The sequence below is a fragment of the Hypomesus transpacificus genome, chromosome 13 (genome assembly GCF_021917145.1).
Source record: "Hypomesus transpacificus isolate Combined female chromosome 13, fHypTra1, whole genome shotgun sequence".
Lineage (NCBI taxonomy): Eukaryota > Metazoa > Chordata > Actinopteri > Osmeriformes > Osmeridae > Hypomesus > Hypomesus transpacificus.
Window position 1 is genome coordinate 1,916,146 of NC_061072.1, and position 14,444 is coordinate 1,930,589.

The 14,444-nt window shown below is 39.0% G+C and overlaps 1 protein-coding gene across 1 annotated transcript; it reads right to left on the reverse strand.

The window, feature by feature from the left end:
- Window positions 1–316: 316 nt before the first annotated feature.
- On the reverse strand, window positions 317–4,700 carry rgrb (retinal G protein coupled receptor b). Its single transcript, XM_047032527.1, has 7 exons — window positions 4,477–4,700; window positions 3,996–4,152; window positions 3,533–3,654; window positions 3,283–3,436; window positions 2,963–3,080; window positions 751–864; window positions 317–639 (listed from the first exon to the last, which is right to left on the reverse strand). The coding sequence occupies exons 1-7, from the start codon at window positions 4,550–4,552 to the stop codon at window positions 499–501; spliced, it is 882 nt and encodes a 293-aa protein (XP_046888483.1). The 5' UTR covers window positions 4,553–4,700; the 3' UTR covers window positions 317–498.
- Window positions 4,701–14,444: the final 9,744 nt, after the last annotated feature.

The following is a 14,444-nucleotide window of genomic DNA, read 5'->3' on the forward strand; positions in this document are numbered from 1 at the left end:
AAGTATTGGAAGAGGGCAGACTGCTTTACTCCTATAGATAGAATTGTTGCCTCACTTTAAACTCTCTGCAGTTGAGAGATATTCATTTTAGTAACAATTTGCAGGAATGCAAAACATTAAATGGCTTACCTAAATTGCTAATAGCAATTGTGTTGTGTATAAACTATATTTAGACATGGTGTCATTTCCGGCAAACGCTATTGAACAGTTGAATGAAATAAATGGCACCATACTTCAATGTTTTATTACATGTGGTTAAGACAGCTTATTTTATGTAATTCAACCACTATGAAAAACGTTTTTCAGAGCCGATTTCTTTTACTATAACAGGGCAGATATTTGTATGCACAGTCTTTGCCATACTGACCTTGTTATCCACAGACACCTTAATACATATAATCCATACCACAACAAACAACTAAATTAATCCAAAGTGTATCCAATTGCAGTAAGAGAACATGATCATTGTATATGGCCTGGAACTAACGTTAGGCTCCTTTATCGGACCTTCTTAGGAAGGGGATCAGAAATCTTTTGTCCAGTAAGGAAATGCCAGACTCCTCCTCTGTAGAATTCATTTCCAAAAGAGTATAGAAAGGCGTTGAAGATGGGGTTTGTCTTTGCCAAAACTGGGAGTATCTGGTAAGAGAAACACATTTCCATGTTAACATGTTATCTACATATAGCTGTCTAACTCTCCAACCAAAATAAATCGTTAAAATAATATAGATATAATACAATGAAACTTACCATTCTCAGTTTAGGAGACACAACCTTAACGTTCTCTATGCAGGCATACATGCACATGATCACATAGGGGCCCCAGCACATCAAAAGCACCCTCAGAGGAATACTGGTGTTAAACTGTAAAAATAAATAAAATGTATATATATATATATTGTTTGATGCACATGCACTTCACACAGATTGAGATTCAAGAATTGTGGTTTGGTTTGTAACTTGATTGTTACCGTTCCTGTGATTGTTCTGAGTTCCCATGCAACACTCAATTACTGGGTTAAGATTTAATCATTTAAATTGGACAACACTGTTTTTATTCATCCTCCAAATTGACTCGGATAATAAAGGTAGTCATTATCACTATAGATTACCTGGTTTCACAATTTTGTTTGGAATGTAACCGGAAATGTATGGAACAACTAATACCACTTAGCAAGGATAAGGTCAGGGGCGTCGTTAGACCCTTTTTACTGGGGCGCATGCCTCAGTATAAATCTGTTGTGCCCCAGTAAAATCCAAAGTTTGAGTTTTAACAATTTACTTTATTAGTCAGTGCATTAATTTAGATTAATAAACGGAAAAAATAAACGCAGTATCCCAATCAAATCTTGTAAATTCAGTTTAACCGAAAACACAAACCGATGCACGCAGGATTCCATGTCAGCGCACTCTTCTGAGCTTGCCAAATAGCCACTGCAGCACGCACACAGAAGTCCTTGGGCGTCATGTATAAACGTTGCGTACGCACAAAAAGCTTGCGTACGCTGGTTTACATGCACACTTTGTGATCTATAAAGATGTACTTGACGTGAGAATTTGTGGAGCGGCACGGAAAGTTTTAGGCCGACGTGAGAATGTGCGGACCATCCGCAAAGTCTTGTCTGGCTCTGTAACATGGCGAATTCTAACTGAAAAATGCAGACATTAGCTACAAAATAAAGTTTCCACTACTACGTTTATAACGTTGACTATTCAAAAAACTAAAAAACAAAAGTTTGATCATTAATGTTGATGGCCACATCAAAATGACAACACCCAAAATGGTAAATGCTATATAGCCTTCTGTTTAATCCGCCACCACTAAATAACTTCTGTTAAACTTGAGGGTGTCAAACGAACTGCCATGCTGTTACAATGCGCCACCACTCGTTTCTTAAATTAAAGTTTTACATCGGACCATTTCTTCTTAATTTCTGCCATGGTCCGGTTCTACGAACCCGCAGCATTTAGGGCCCTATAATAATAAAAATGATTTTATTTGTAATGCACTTTACATTGAGCTAAATCTCAAAGTTCTACAGGTTGAAAAAAAAAAGAGCGCAAATAGTGACAGTTTCTCACTCTGCCGACTTTCTTTTGTCGCTAATACCTGATGACAGGCCGCCAAACATGACACATTTTCTCGCCTCCACCTCTGTTGTCAGAACCTCAATCTCACAATCTGTGATTTTTTTCTTTTTCGCGTGTTTAGCCATTTTACCATATTTCTTCGAATAAACGCTGACGTTTATTGGTGCAGCGTTTATTTGAAGAAAGACGGTAATTCAGACAAAGAAATTACCTCAGGAGCTCATTTATAGGAAATCTGCATGTTCATTTATGGGAGGAGGCAAGGCGGGGTCAGTGGCTCGTTCAATCTCACGTTGACTTGATTGTGATTTATAAAAGAAAGGTGCGCCGGTTTTATACATGAATATTTCTGTGTGTAGGTACTTTTAAAGTTTTGGCCGTACGCCATCTTCTGGTATGAAAGCTGCGCAATCCTTTATACATGAGGCCCCAGGTGTCGGACTCGGCACACAATTCAGAATGGATGTAGGCTAAGAAAACATTACAAAACTAAAGAAAATGTCTTAATGATAGGCCTACTATTTTGACTAAAACATAAAAATAATATTACATGAAGCTCAAAAAAACTGTATTTGCGCTCAAACTAATGCAAAAAGAACTTGTGCGCTCGCATTAACTATTTATGTCCCTGCCAAAGCTGATATTTAAATTGCGTCCCTGAACTGTTGTATAGTGTGTTAAGCAAGGGGAGCTTATATAGCCGAGTAGTGCATTGTGTGCAGCACGCTTGGAAGAAAAAAATGAATAGGGGCCTGTGCCCCAGTAGAGTTTTATGTCTAACAACGCCCCTGGATAAGGTTGAGAGGCATTTCATTGGAACATTTTGAGAATAAGTGGGATAACGTGCCAGAGCTGTTATTTAAAAGTTTACCTTCTGATGATGGATCTTCTTGAAGTATTGATAAATGGCACTGTAGTTAGAAATTATGGTATAGACGGGGAAGAGCAGGTAGAGGACTGTGATAGTTGTCACGTAGGTAATGTAATTCCTGTGAAATTTAGGATAACACGGCATTGGAAAAACAAAATCTTTGTTGTGATTTATCTTAAATCTGTTCCTTTTTCTTTTATGAAACACTGGGTGTTGGAATGGTCTACTTAGTGATTCTTGCATGTTAAGAATATGCTCCTTTTCCTGATTTATACCTACACAGAGGGGTTCAGAGACGTTGGAAGAGTGATCTACCTTACCTGTCTCCTTTGGTGTAGTCCAGAGTGCAACAGGTCCTCATGGGTTCAAAATCATAATCACCCCAGCCGGAAAGAGGAACAGCCGCCCAGAAGATTGACAGTATCCAAACAATGGCGCTCATAGTCAGAGATGTGCTCCAAAACAATTTCTGCCCTGTAAAAATGAACTTGCACAGTTTATCCTCCCCCTTATTACCAACTTAAGTTTAGAAGATTTTTTTGGGGCCACATTTAGTACATGCAAACTCACTTGTGCAGTACTGGTGATATCTGTCCCAGGCGATGGTAGCCATGAAGCTGATGGATGCCAGAACTGAGATCATTCCTTGGAAAGCATGAGTTGAGCATCCTTCTTGACCAAAGGGCCAGTATCTAAAATGTTGACCGAACAGCATATTGAGATCTTTGTCATTAGATAAAAAAAGCATCCCTTAAAGTACTGTAGTACATAACTGATTTTTTCCATCTGTTTTTCCATCAGTTAAGGTCATTAGAGTTATATCATCAAGGCTACATAAACTGCTTTGGAGAGTGCCTCCAATTTACAATTATTGGTTGTGTGAATAATACATGGTCAGGATTCAGTACTGCCCAAAATAGTCTAACATGGCTATAAAGACTAAATATAATTTATCTGAAACTAAGTGATTGTTAGATGAAGCCACATGTTTTGTCATGTACTGTAGCCTACCTAATAGACTGGCGATAAATACCTTAGATAGCTGGCATACGCTGCAACAAGTCCATTTACATTAAGGCTGATGTCAGCCAGAGCGAGGTTGAACACAAAGAAATTATTTGGTGTTCTCAATTCTTTTACTCTCAGATAGGAAAGTATTGTAATGGTGTTGAGGAAGAATCCAAGCATGCCTTAAACAAGAAATTAAACATACAAGACAGGACACAAAAGATAAATTCATTGAATTAAGACAGATTCTGTTGATTCTCTTGTTAAAAATAAACAAGGGTATGCATATCAATTGGTCAAAGGATGTGACATGTTTAGGCTACACTTCATTCCAAAATAATTTTAAAAACACTCCCATGGATTAGAAGTACTTTAATGCAAGAGTGCATTATAGAGGTATTTTAGGGCAGGCTACATCTACAGCCCCAACCCGGTATTCCGGTATTAGCCACATGAAGACAGGTATATGCATATTTACCGTTCCTATCACGTCATTTTATACTTACCCCCAACGAGAAGAGCTGTTCCGAAAGTAAACATATCAAACTCAGTGAAACCTTCCGGTAATGTATATGCTGCCATTTTGATGCACAATATTGGAAACTACAGAAATCCGAAACGTTTCTTATTGTTTCACAAAGTGCCACGACTTTCAAAGGCTGGCCGTCTTATAAAGCCTCTTCCACGTGAAAAGGCATAACGATTTATTAGAGTTAACTCCCCGACAATCCTCACCGGAATGTCCTAACAAACTGCGCAACACAGCAGCAGCAGGTTCTGCATTTTTTTACGTTATCTTGACTGCCCAACTGTAATTGTTGATTCAAAATTTAGCATTCAGGAAAGTGCTTGCTGTGCATTGGCCTACGCAAATCATCGATCTTTAAGTAATAGTGCTCTTTCGTTGTTTCTGCTGGACTCCTTTGGTGTGCCAGTCAGTTGACTGAAATCTCGAAACAATAAAAAAACGTTTGTTTTACCTAACAAATTAATTGTCACAATTCAAAGAGATACACGAATGTAATGTACAAGTCAAAATAAATAAATGCATACAGTATTTGATTTACTGTATAGGCTGTACACACACAATTATCCCTTTGAACTGAACAATGCCTTTGTCAATGAGCCTGAACTCGAACTTGCGCCACTAATCTCACAAGAGAAACCTGATGAGGTAGCCCAATGTATGTTTCCTAATGAATTAACTTTCTCAACGGGCCTTTGCTCAGGCTAAAAGTTTTGTAAAAAAAAAAAAAAATCTACAGTAGGCCCACTGTTGTGGTGTCCTGATTTCTGTCAACCAGTAATTTAAGACTTGGGGGGTGTTTCATAACAAGATCAGCCAGAGCAGGGTAATGCTAGGGGTTTATGCATTTGTTTATTTTAGTGTGCTTTTTCATTCATTCATGGATTCAAATACACTGAGTAGTAAGGAATTGAATGGTTTTAGTTGGTACATTTATCCATTTTTCAGTTGTCCATGACCTCCAGTAATCATTTTCACAATTGCCTGTGGAAAACTGACAGTGCATTGGGATTACAAGGGGATTGATATAGTCTACTCTGACCTGCGTGCTCCATGGTTTCACAAGTTTCAATAAGGCAATCCTTTAATCTAGCTGCAAAAGACTGGAGCTCTTTCTTCCTAGAAATTTGACTTGTCCTAGGTTCACCTCAAATTATCAGGCTAACAATGCAACAATGGTTCATTCAACCAAACAATAAAGGAAACTAAAATTATTATCAAAGACATCAAGAAGGAAAACACATTTATTACCACCAGAGCCATAGAAAAAGAGAGTTGTGACACTTCCATAGACTCCCATTGTTATCGAGGAATGCGGAAGTAAAGCGTGTCTCACGCGACCTATAGTTCGAAACATTGTATTTTCCACCGTTGAACCCCATTCATTTTCAGTGTCTCCGAAGTAAGTTAGCTTGTAAATTGATGAAAATCATGCATTTTTTCATATTTCAACCACCACATCCCTTACAAAAAAGAAGTATACTTCAAGTTTATTTTGTAAGTATACTTAGTATAAAAAGTATACTATTATCATGTTACTTAAAGTATACTAGCAGTGTACTTATTTATATACTTTTTTTGTACTAAGTAAACTGAATTGGCCCACTATTTAGGTCATTTAGTACACTTTAAAGTACACTTAGTGTATTTCAAGGTTTACTGCAAAGTAGCCGAAGTAGTAGAAGTAAAGTATACTTCCTAAAGTACTTCAAAGTATACTTTGGAATACTCTAAAGTAACCTGTGTAGTGCACTTTCAGTTCATAAAGTATACTTCCTAAAGTACTTAAAAGAATACCTTGGAATACTCTAAAGTAACCTGTGTAGTGCACTTTCAGTTCATGAAGTATACTTCCTAAAGAGCCTCAAAGTATACTTTGCAATACTTTCAAGTGCACTTTCAATTAATGTAAGTACCTCAAGAAGTAAACGTAATTATTTTAATGTTACTATGACTTACTAATAAATTAAAATGTTTAGGGGCCCCTCATACGCCTCAGATCTTGTGACACATGGCGAGAACGGGGGCCCTCTCAAAGTCACACTGCAGATTCAGAAAAAAGCTACTTACTGCATAAGCACATACACTTTACGAATCCAGCTCTTCTCATGAAACGTAACTGTCATTTAACTCATGGTTACAATGGTAAACCAGCACAACAATGACAATTACCATGATAGTTGCATTTGTATTTCGAACAAACGGCAAACTTATCAGCAAATGTTTACACTATTTACCGCCTTGCATCATGGGAATTGACTAGCCAATGAGCCACGGTATCTTCATTATTTCATGTCGTTATTTCGTTCTTCAGTCAGTTTGACAGTATAACCTTCAAATTTCTCAAGTAGCTTTTTCGTTTTTTTTTTCCATTAATACTCCAATTGATAATTATTAGTATAAAAGTATAGGGCTTCAGAATGTTTGGGCAGTAATTAAGGTTACAGCTTCAGTAACAAAAAAAGATTCAATGTGTAATGCATAATAGATTTTCATAGACATGAATAATTAGAATGATATGGATCTAAAAAATGTAACCTGTAATGTACTTAAAAATGTTGACTACTTTTGCTGTATAATAATAGAAAACGTACATCTTACTCCAGAAGAAATGTATACCATTTTCTGTTCCTAAGCATACTTCTTAAAAGTATATCAAAGGTGAACTATTTTCAAAGCATACTTAAAAGTACATCAAAAGTTAACTATTTTCTAAGTATACTTCTTTCAAAAGTGAACTATTTTCAAAGCATACTTAAAAGTCTATCAAAAGTGAACTATTTTCTAAGTATACGCCTTAAAAGTATATCAAAAGTGAACTATTTTCAAAGCATACTTCTTAAAAGTATATCAAAAGTGAACTAAAAGTGTACTATCCATATTTTAGTATACTTATAGTATACTTTAATATACGTCTTTTTGTAAGGGATATAATTTGTTATGAGTAGTATTTCATATGGCCAACTTAAGATAAAGATTTTCGTAAGATAATAGCTTGTTAGATTCTAAATGCAGTTAGAGCTAGACTGTAAGTCTAATATCTTACGTACAGCTAAGCAACACTTTTACTGTAGCTAGCTAAAGAGCATTTGTATCAGAACCAGAAGTCCGTTGGTTTATAGTCTGTCAAATTAGTTCTAGTTATTGGTGTTCGTTGGCATACAAAGTTCGTCTTCTCTTATTTGCCTATAGAGCTAGTCTAGCAACAATGAATGGCAGATTATGGGGTCCGAAGCAAGTGATCTGGTAAATTGATGAAAATCCTGCATTTTTTCATATTTCCACCACCACATATCAATTGTTATTTGTAGTATTTCATATAGCCAGCTGTAGAGAAAATGTATCGTTAGATTCTAAATGCAGTTTGCGCTAGACTATGGGTCTATAGCAGGGGTCCCCAAACTACGGCCCACGCATTTGGACTAGCCCTCTGAACAATGCCAGAGACTCTTTTGTTTTAATCATATCATATCTGTATTTGATAATGAAGGTTGGCTCTCAAACAAAAATGTCCCTTAGTTATTACCTATTAAAATGTCCCTTTGTTATTAACTATTATTATTAAGGTAAACTAATTATTTGTTAGATTCACACACCAACGGAATGGTACATTCAACATCGTGAACGTGATCGAGCAGGTGCACGCGAGCCAGCAAGAAAATTCACAAAATGGCCAAACGGCTAGCAAAAAGAAAGGTAGATTCAGAATGCAGGGTGTTTAACCAAGGGTGGACAAGTGATTATTTTTTTGTTCAATGCAAAGAAATGGCTGTTTGTCTCATTTGTCAAGAAACCGTGTCTGTTTTCAAAGAATATAATCTGCGCCGACACTATGAAACCCGCCACAGAGACAAGTATGCGAGTTTACAAGGCCAAATGAGAGCAGACAAAGTGTTGAAGCTAAAAAGTGGACTATTAGCTCAGCAGAATACGTTTATACGCCAAACCCAGTTGAACCAGTCATCGGTTCGAGCTAGCTTTCAGGTAGCTAAACTGATTGCAATCAGCGGTAGGCCATTCAGTGATGGTGAGTTTGTCAAGAAATGTATAAATTCTGTTGCGGAGGAGGTGTGCCCCGATAAGCAAGACGTCTTAAATGTGGCGAGTCTGTCCGCAAGTACAATCACCAGACAAATTGAAGAAATGGGGTGTAACGTATATGCCCATGTAACACCCTCAAGGAATGAGTTAAATTGGTCTCCACATATATTTATTCACTCTGTAAAACATACAGAAACACATTGGTAAGTCAACAGCGCAAACGGACGGGTTTTTCTTCCTGCTGAGAACTGACTCTACATAGTGCTCTATTCATACATTTCCAAGGATGTACATTGCACGTCGGGCTGTAAAACAATCAATCTGTGGTCACGCGACCGAACACATGGGGAAATAGAACATAAGCTAACCGCACTCGAACACATGCTAGTTAGCTAGCTAACATCCAGATAATCGTTATTTACATCAACTGTTGCATCAAAGTTCACATTCTACCACACATTACATGTTATTTTAACTTCGTACACATTTCTCATGACACTTGACACCAGCTCACCCGTAAAACATACAGAAACACATTGGTAAGTCAACAGCGCAAACGGACGGGTTTTTCCTCCTGCTGAGAACTGACTCTACATAGTGCAGGAGCTATACCGTACCCACCGTTTCTAGCGCGCTGCTGCCACTAGTGGTAGAACTGATGTACTCATTTATGCATTAAACCCTGAACACTTCTCAAAACGTGGTGCATTTCTCCTTTCAGCCAATAATCTTGCGCTGAGGGCGCAACACCCAGCTGAAAGAGAAAGTTAAAGAATTCAATGTGTTTGCAATGGCACTGGATTAGAGCAATGACGAGCAGGACACAGCACAGCTGCTCATTTTTCTTCGCGGAGTTAGCTCAGACTTTGAAGTATCCGAGGAGCTAGCAGCCCTACAAAGTCTCAAAGGCACTACAACAGGGGAAGATATTTTTGGTAAAGTTTGCCAAACGATGGGAGAGTTGGATCTAGACTGGTCTAAACTGGCCAGCATCACCACCGACGGGGCTCCAAGTATGGTTGGCACGTCGAGGGGGCTAATAGGTAGCCTGACGTTGTCATACTCATAATTCTAGTCAGAATATGAGTCTGAGAACTCTCCGTTGGGCTTTGACTACAGGGCGTGTTTCAAACGAGCCTGGAAAACAAATGCCTCTTCGCTCAATGGGATAGATCTACAACCAATCAGAGCAACAGAGTATGTGACGTATGTTAAGCACCGCATAGTTGTTGTCAACAGAACTAAACTACAAGCAGACTTGAAGTATGCTTGAAGAATGAATACAAACGATTTTTGCCGGTGTTGTAAAATTAATTTAAGGGTAGGGGGAGTACTTCACACGGTCAACCTTTTTGAGCGAAACAATAAAGGGCAATGCATATACGAACAAGTTCTCCGTTTAGGATTACAACTCCACAAAAGAAAAGGAGAAACCACAATGGCCACTGGGTTTTCATTGTGTCCCATCTTCTTCGCGACCATCGGGGCCAGCTGATAAATTAAACTTTTACCGAATCCCGTAGGAAGGACGGCAAAAACATATTTTCCATCGACAAATGCCTTGATTGCGTCTCTCTGTTCCTCTTTCAAAATTAATGCGCTGTCAATGTCTTCTAAAACAGACTCGATGGCAGAATCATAACATCCCAGATCTCCAGCGGTAGCCATGTTTGTTCAAAACAAATTCAACTTAAGCGCTCTTTTGTGACGTGGGTGATTACGTTACTGTTGATCATCTGTCCATCATCGTATAAAGCCCGCCCTGGCAATTTCATTGGTTCGCCCAGATTCTGGTTTTCTGTAGTTGGTCCCCAATACGAGACCCTCCAGACCCAACAAAGAAGTTGGGCTGGCAGCCAGGCTAGCTAATAGGACGCATAAATAGAGAAATGGACGAAAGAGGTCTCACCCCCCCGATACAAGTCCACTGCCTGATTCACCAGCAAGCACTGTGCTCCAAAGTTCTGAAATGGGAATCGGTTATGAAGGTGGTGGTGTCATGTGTAAACTTCATCAGAGCAAACGGACTTAAACACAGGCAGTTCCAAGCCTTTCTCTCCGAGCTAGAGTCTGCTCACGGAGATGTGCTTTACCACACTGAAGTCCGATGGTTAAGCCGGGGCAGAGTTTTGAGGCGATTTTATGAGCTGCTACCCGAAATCAACGCCTTTCTTCTGACAAAGGGCAAAACGGTCCCAGAACTGATCGACACAGAATGGAAATGGGACCTCGTCTTTCTAACAGATGTGACAGAAATGTTGAACGGCCTCAACTTGCAGCTCCAAGGCAAGGGGAAACTAATATGTGACATGTTTTCCCACATAAAAGCATTTGAGGTGAAACTAGCTCTGCTTGTGGGACAAGTGCAAAAGCAAGACTTCACCCATCTCCCTGTAACTCAAAGCCTCTCTGCTGAGAAACCAGCGGCCTCATTCCCAGCTGAAAAATCAGTGGAAGCGCTAGAAATGCTGCAGGCGGAGTTTGATGTGCGATTCCGTGAACTCCGTGTCCACGCTAAAGAAATCCGCCTTTTTCAGAACCCTTTTGCTGCCGACATTGACGAAGCCATGCCTTCTTATCAGTTTGAGTTGGCTGAGTTACAGAACTGTGATGTTCTGAAAGACGCATTTAAGGCCAACAGTCTCGTTGAATTCTATAATGCCCTCCCTAACGAGACATACCCAAACATAAAAAAACATGCAATGAAGATGGCCACACTTTTTGGCAGCACGTACATCTGTGAGCAAACCTTTTCACGCATGAAACTCATGAAAAATCCAATGAGATCAAGACTCACTGATGAAAACTTGCATCAGTGTTTGAGACTGGCTGTGACAGGAATGGAACCTGACATTGGACTTCTCACTAGCCAGAAGCAAGCCCACAGTTCACACTGAACTGAATATGCATAAGTAAGTAAATGTTTTGATTTCAATAGCAATGAATATGACTTATTACTGTGTTGTCTTATTACTGTGTAACCTAAAAGCCGCTGTGATTCTCATAATATACAGATGAAGGGAAGCCTGCTGTGTCGCCCAGTAAAGACAAGAGCAGGGGATTCATGCAGTCCTGACTGAGGCGTGGGTCTGCTCACTGTGGCTTGAGGCTTCATCTTGGCCATAGGTGCTGATCTGTGGGCATCTATGAAGCCCTCTGTGACGTTGGCTGTAAAAAGAGCTGTACAAATAAAGTGTTGATTTGATTTGACCGGGGCTGTGTTTGAAGTGTGATTTTACTGTCAAGACAGAGCTAGGTCCCTCGTCACAGTGTGACACAGTCATTACGATAGTAATAATACCCTTTTAACAGGCTATATATCCCTTGATGTGTTCGGTGCAAAACAAAATAATAAACTAATCTACATTTACATTTACTCATTTAGCAGATGCTCTTATCCAGAGCGACTTACAGTAAGTACAGGGACATTCCCCCCCGAGGCAAGTAGGGTGAAGTGCTTTGCCCAAGGACACAATGTCATTTGGTACAGCCGGGAATCAAACCAGCGACCTTCTGATTACTAGCCCGATTCCCTAACCGCTCAATCATCTGACTCCCTACGTCAGATGCAATCTAGCATAATAAATACATTTAAAATAATAATAAAACCTCCACAATAATACTGGTAGTCACTCCGGCCCATGTAATTCTGTTATAGACTGATCCGGCCCCACATCATTTATAAAAAAATGTATCTGGCCCTCAAAGAAAAAAGTTTGGGGACCCCTGGTCTATAGTATCTAGAGCTACGCAACAGTTTTACTGTAGCTAGCTAGAGAGCACGTGTATCATAACCAGAAGTTCGTTGGTCTATAGTCTGTCAAATTAGTTCTAGTTATTGGTGTTCTTTGGCATACACAGTTTACAGAATCTGCTCCTATTAGCCTATAGTACATATGATTAGAGCTAGCAACAATGAATTGCAGATTAAAGCCTTGGGTCCCATATCGTCCAGCAACGCTCGGCAGGAATTTCAGGTCCACTCAATAGCTAGCTAGTTAGCTCAACTAGATGCATCTACTACTGCGGTCTAAGGTTTGTGAAAAGCAGACGTTTAGATCACCTGCTCACTACAAACAAAAGGAGTGGAAGAACACTGGACATATTGTACAATAAAATGTTTTATTGAATTGCAGTTGGTTGCCTTGTATATTCTGTTCTATTTTTTTCTATTGAACAGTTGCTGGTGATCATGGTTAGATTCAACTTGCATCAAGTACTACAAACAAGTGTTGTTAATGTGGTAAATTGTAAGTGGGCTGATGAAGAAAAAATATGAACAAATCCCATTTACTTCAACAGTCGAAGGTTAAACGTTAAGTGGAACAATATAGGCTACTGCTAGCATAGCCATTTCCAGCTCTGCTTCACAATATTGCGTTATGTGTTATAAGTTAATGTTATACATACATGTTAATAAAGTAGCATACATACAACACACCAGTAACCAATTGACATTGTGTTAATATACAGAAAATATCCATGAATCGAGATGGTGCTGCTGTCTGTCCCGCCGAAAACCATTCACACAGGTTGACAGCCGTGGGGTTTTTTTTAACTACAGCGAGCTACCGGAACCACGTGAGAAAAAAGCTCTAGCTTTTTTCCTGCGTTTCACTGGCAGTGAGTGTTCATAATGTTGTAGTTCACTCCATTTTACACCAAAAATGCCAGGGAGGACTGCTTTATGTAGATATTAGTCAGCTGAAGATAGCCAGAATATCAGATTTCTTCAACCGAGCCTGTTTCATTTCGTTGGCCAGCTCCATTGAAAACCATTCAAAAAAGTTGACAGCAGTGGAGCTTTTTGGAACTACAGCGAGCTACATGAACCACGTGATCACATGTCGGCGAGATCAAAGCGTGTTGCAACTCTCTTTTTCTATGGCTCTGATTACCACCATTGTGTATGCACACCCATTAATTACAAATACTGATGCTGCAGGTTGTTTGAAGAGTGTTTTATTTAGAGAAGTTGTTTGATGTCTATAGGCTCCATGATGGCTAATGAGATGAAGGTGCTAAGGTTTTATAGTGTTCCACAGCTTGCTATGATCACTCAAAGAAAAGGATGTTGGTGTAAATTCAATTGCAAGTGTAGAAATAACCCATGTTGACACAATGTTAATGACACCCGTCATATCTGCTGGTGTGGCAATGAAACAAAGGCTGTACTGTTAATAAAATATGACCTTGATTCCCAAACTACACAACTGCCAAGTGGATTTCACACAATTCTGAACAAACTCAATAAAAACTCACTTAATTTGTTGATCTTGATAGTTTGCATCTGATATAGTAATCTTGCCCACACTGACTGTACTTACCAAGATCTTAGATGCACTGGATATTTAATTCAGTCAGATATGAAGACAAATGCTCTTTTGAAATACTGGGAAAAACTCTTCAGGATTAAATGTTGGTAATATATATATATTAGGGACAGAAATTACTGGATTAAGGGATTTCAAGTAACAGGGCAAATTCCACCGAAGAAGTGTGTGTTCCTAGAGCTCAACACTTGTGCATCATTCTGCTGTGTGGATAAAGGGAGGACAGAGAGTTTAATCATGCTCAATAGAAATGTGCCAAAGACTAATTTAAACAAAATAGGTTAATTCTGAGTAAAAGAGAAATGCTGATTGACTTTAGGTCTGGTATGTAGATCTGGTCAAAAGTAATGTTCACATTTATTATATTTCTACATATTTAGAAACTTCTGAGAGGAGGTGCAATAATGGAATCTTTATGGAGGCCTTAAGAACTTTAAATTGAAAGACCCCGGTGAGTCAAATGATTCAAATCAAAATAAGTGTAAAACTAGAGAGGGCACAATTTCTGGGGAAATTGTGAGGTGTGCTTGCGTCGGCTATCTGCGCTGAAAACCGTTTCTCGCTTGTTTGGATA

Coding starts and splice junctions, on each gene's coding strand:
- rgrb (XM_047032527.1), bottom strand. CDS start 4,552: ATGGCAGCATATACATTACCGGAAGGTTTCACTGAGTTTGATATGTTT. Junction 3,081..3,282: donor GACTACACCAAAGGAGACAG/GTAAGGTAGATC, acceptor TAAATTTCACAG/GAATTACATTACCTACGTGA. Junction 865..2,962: donor AGAAGATCCATCATCAGAAG/GTAAACTTTTAA, acceptor TTATTTTTACAG/TTTAACACCAGTATTCCTCT.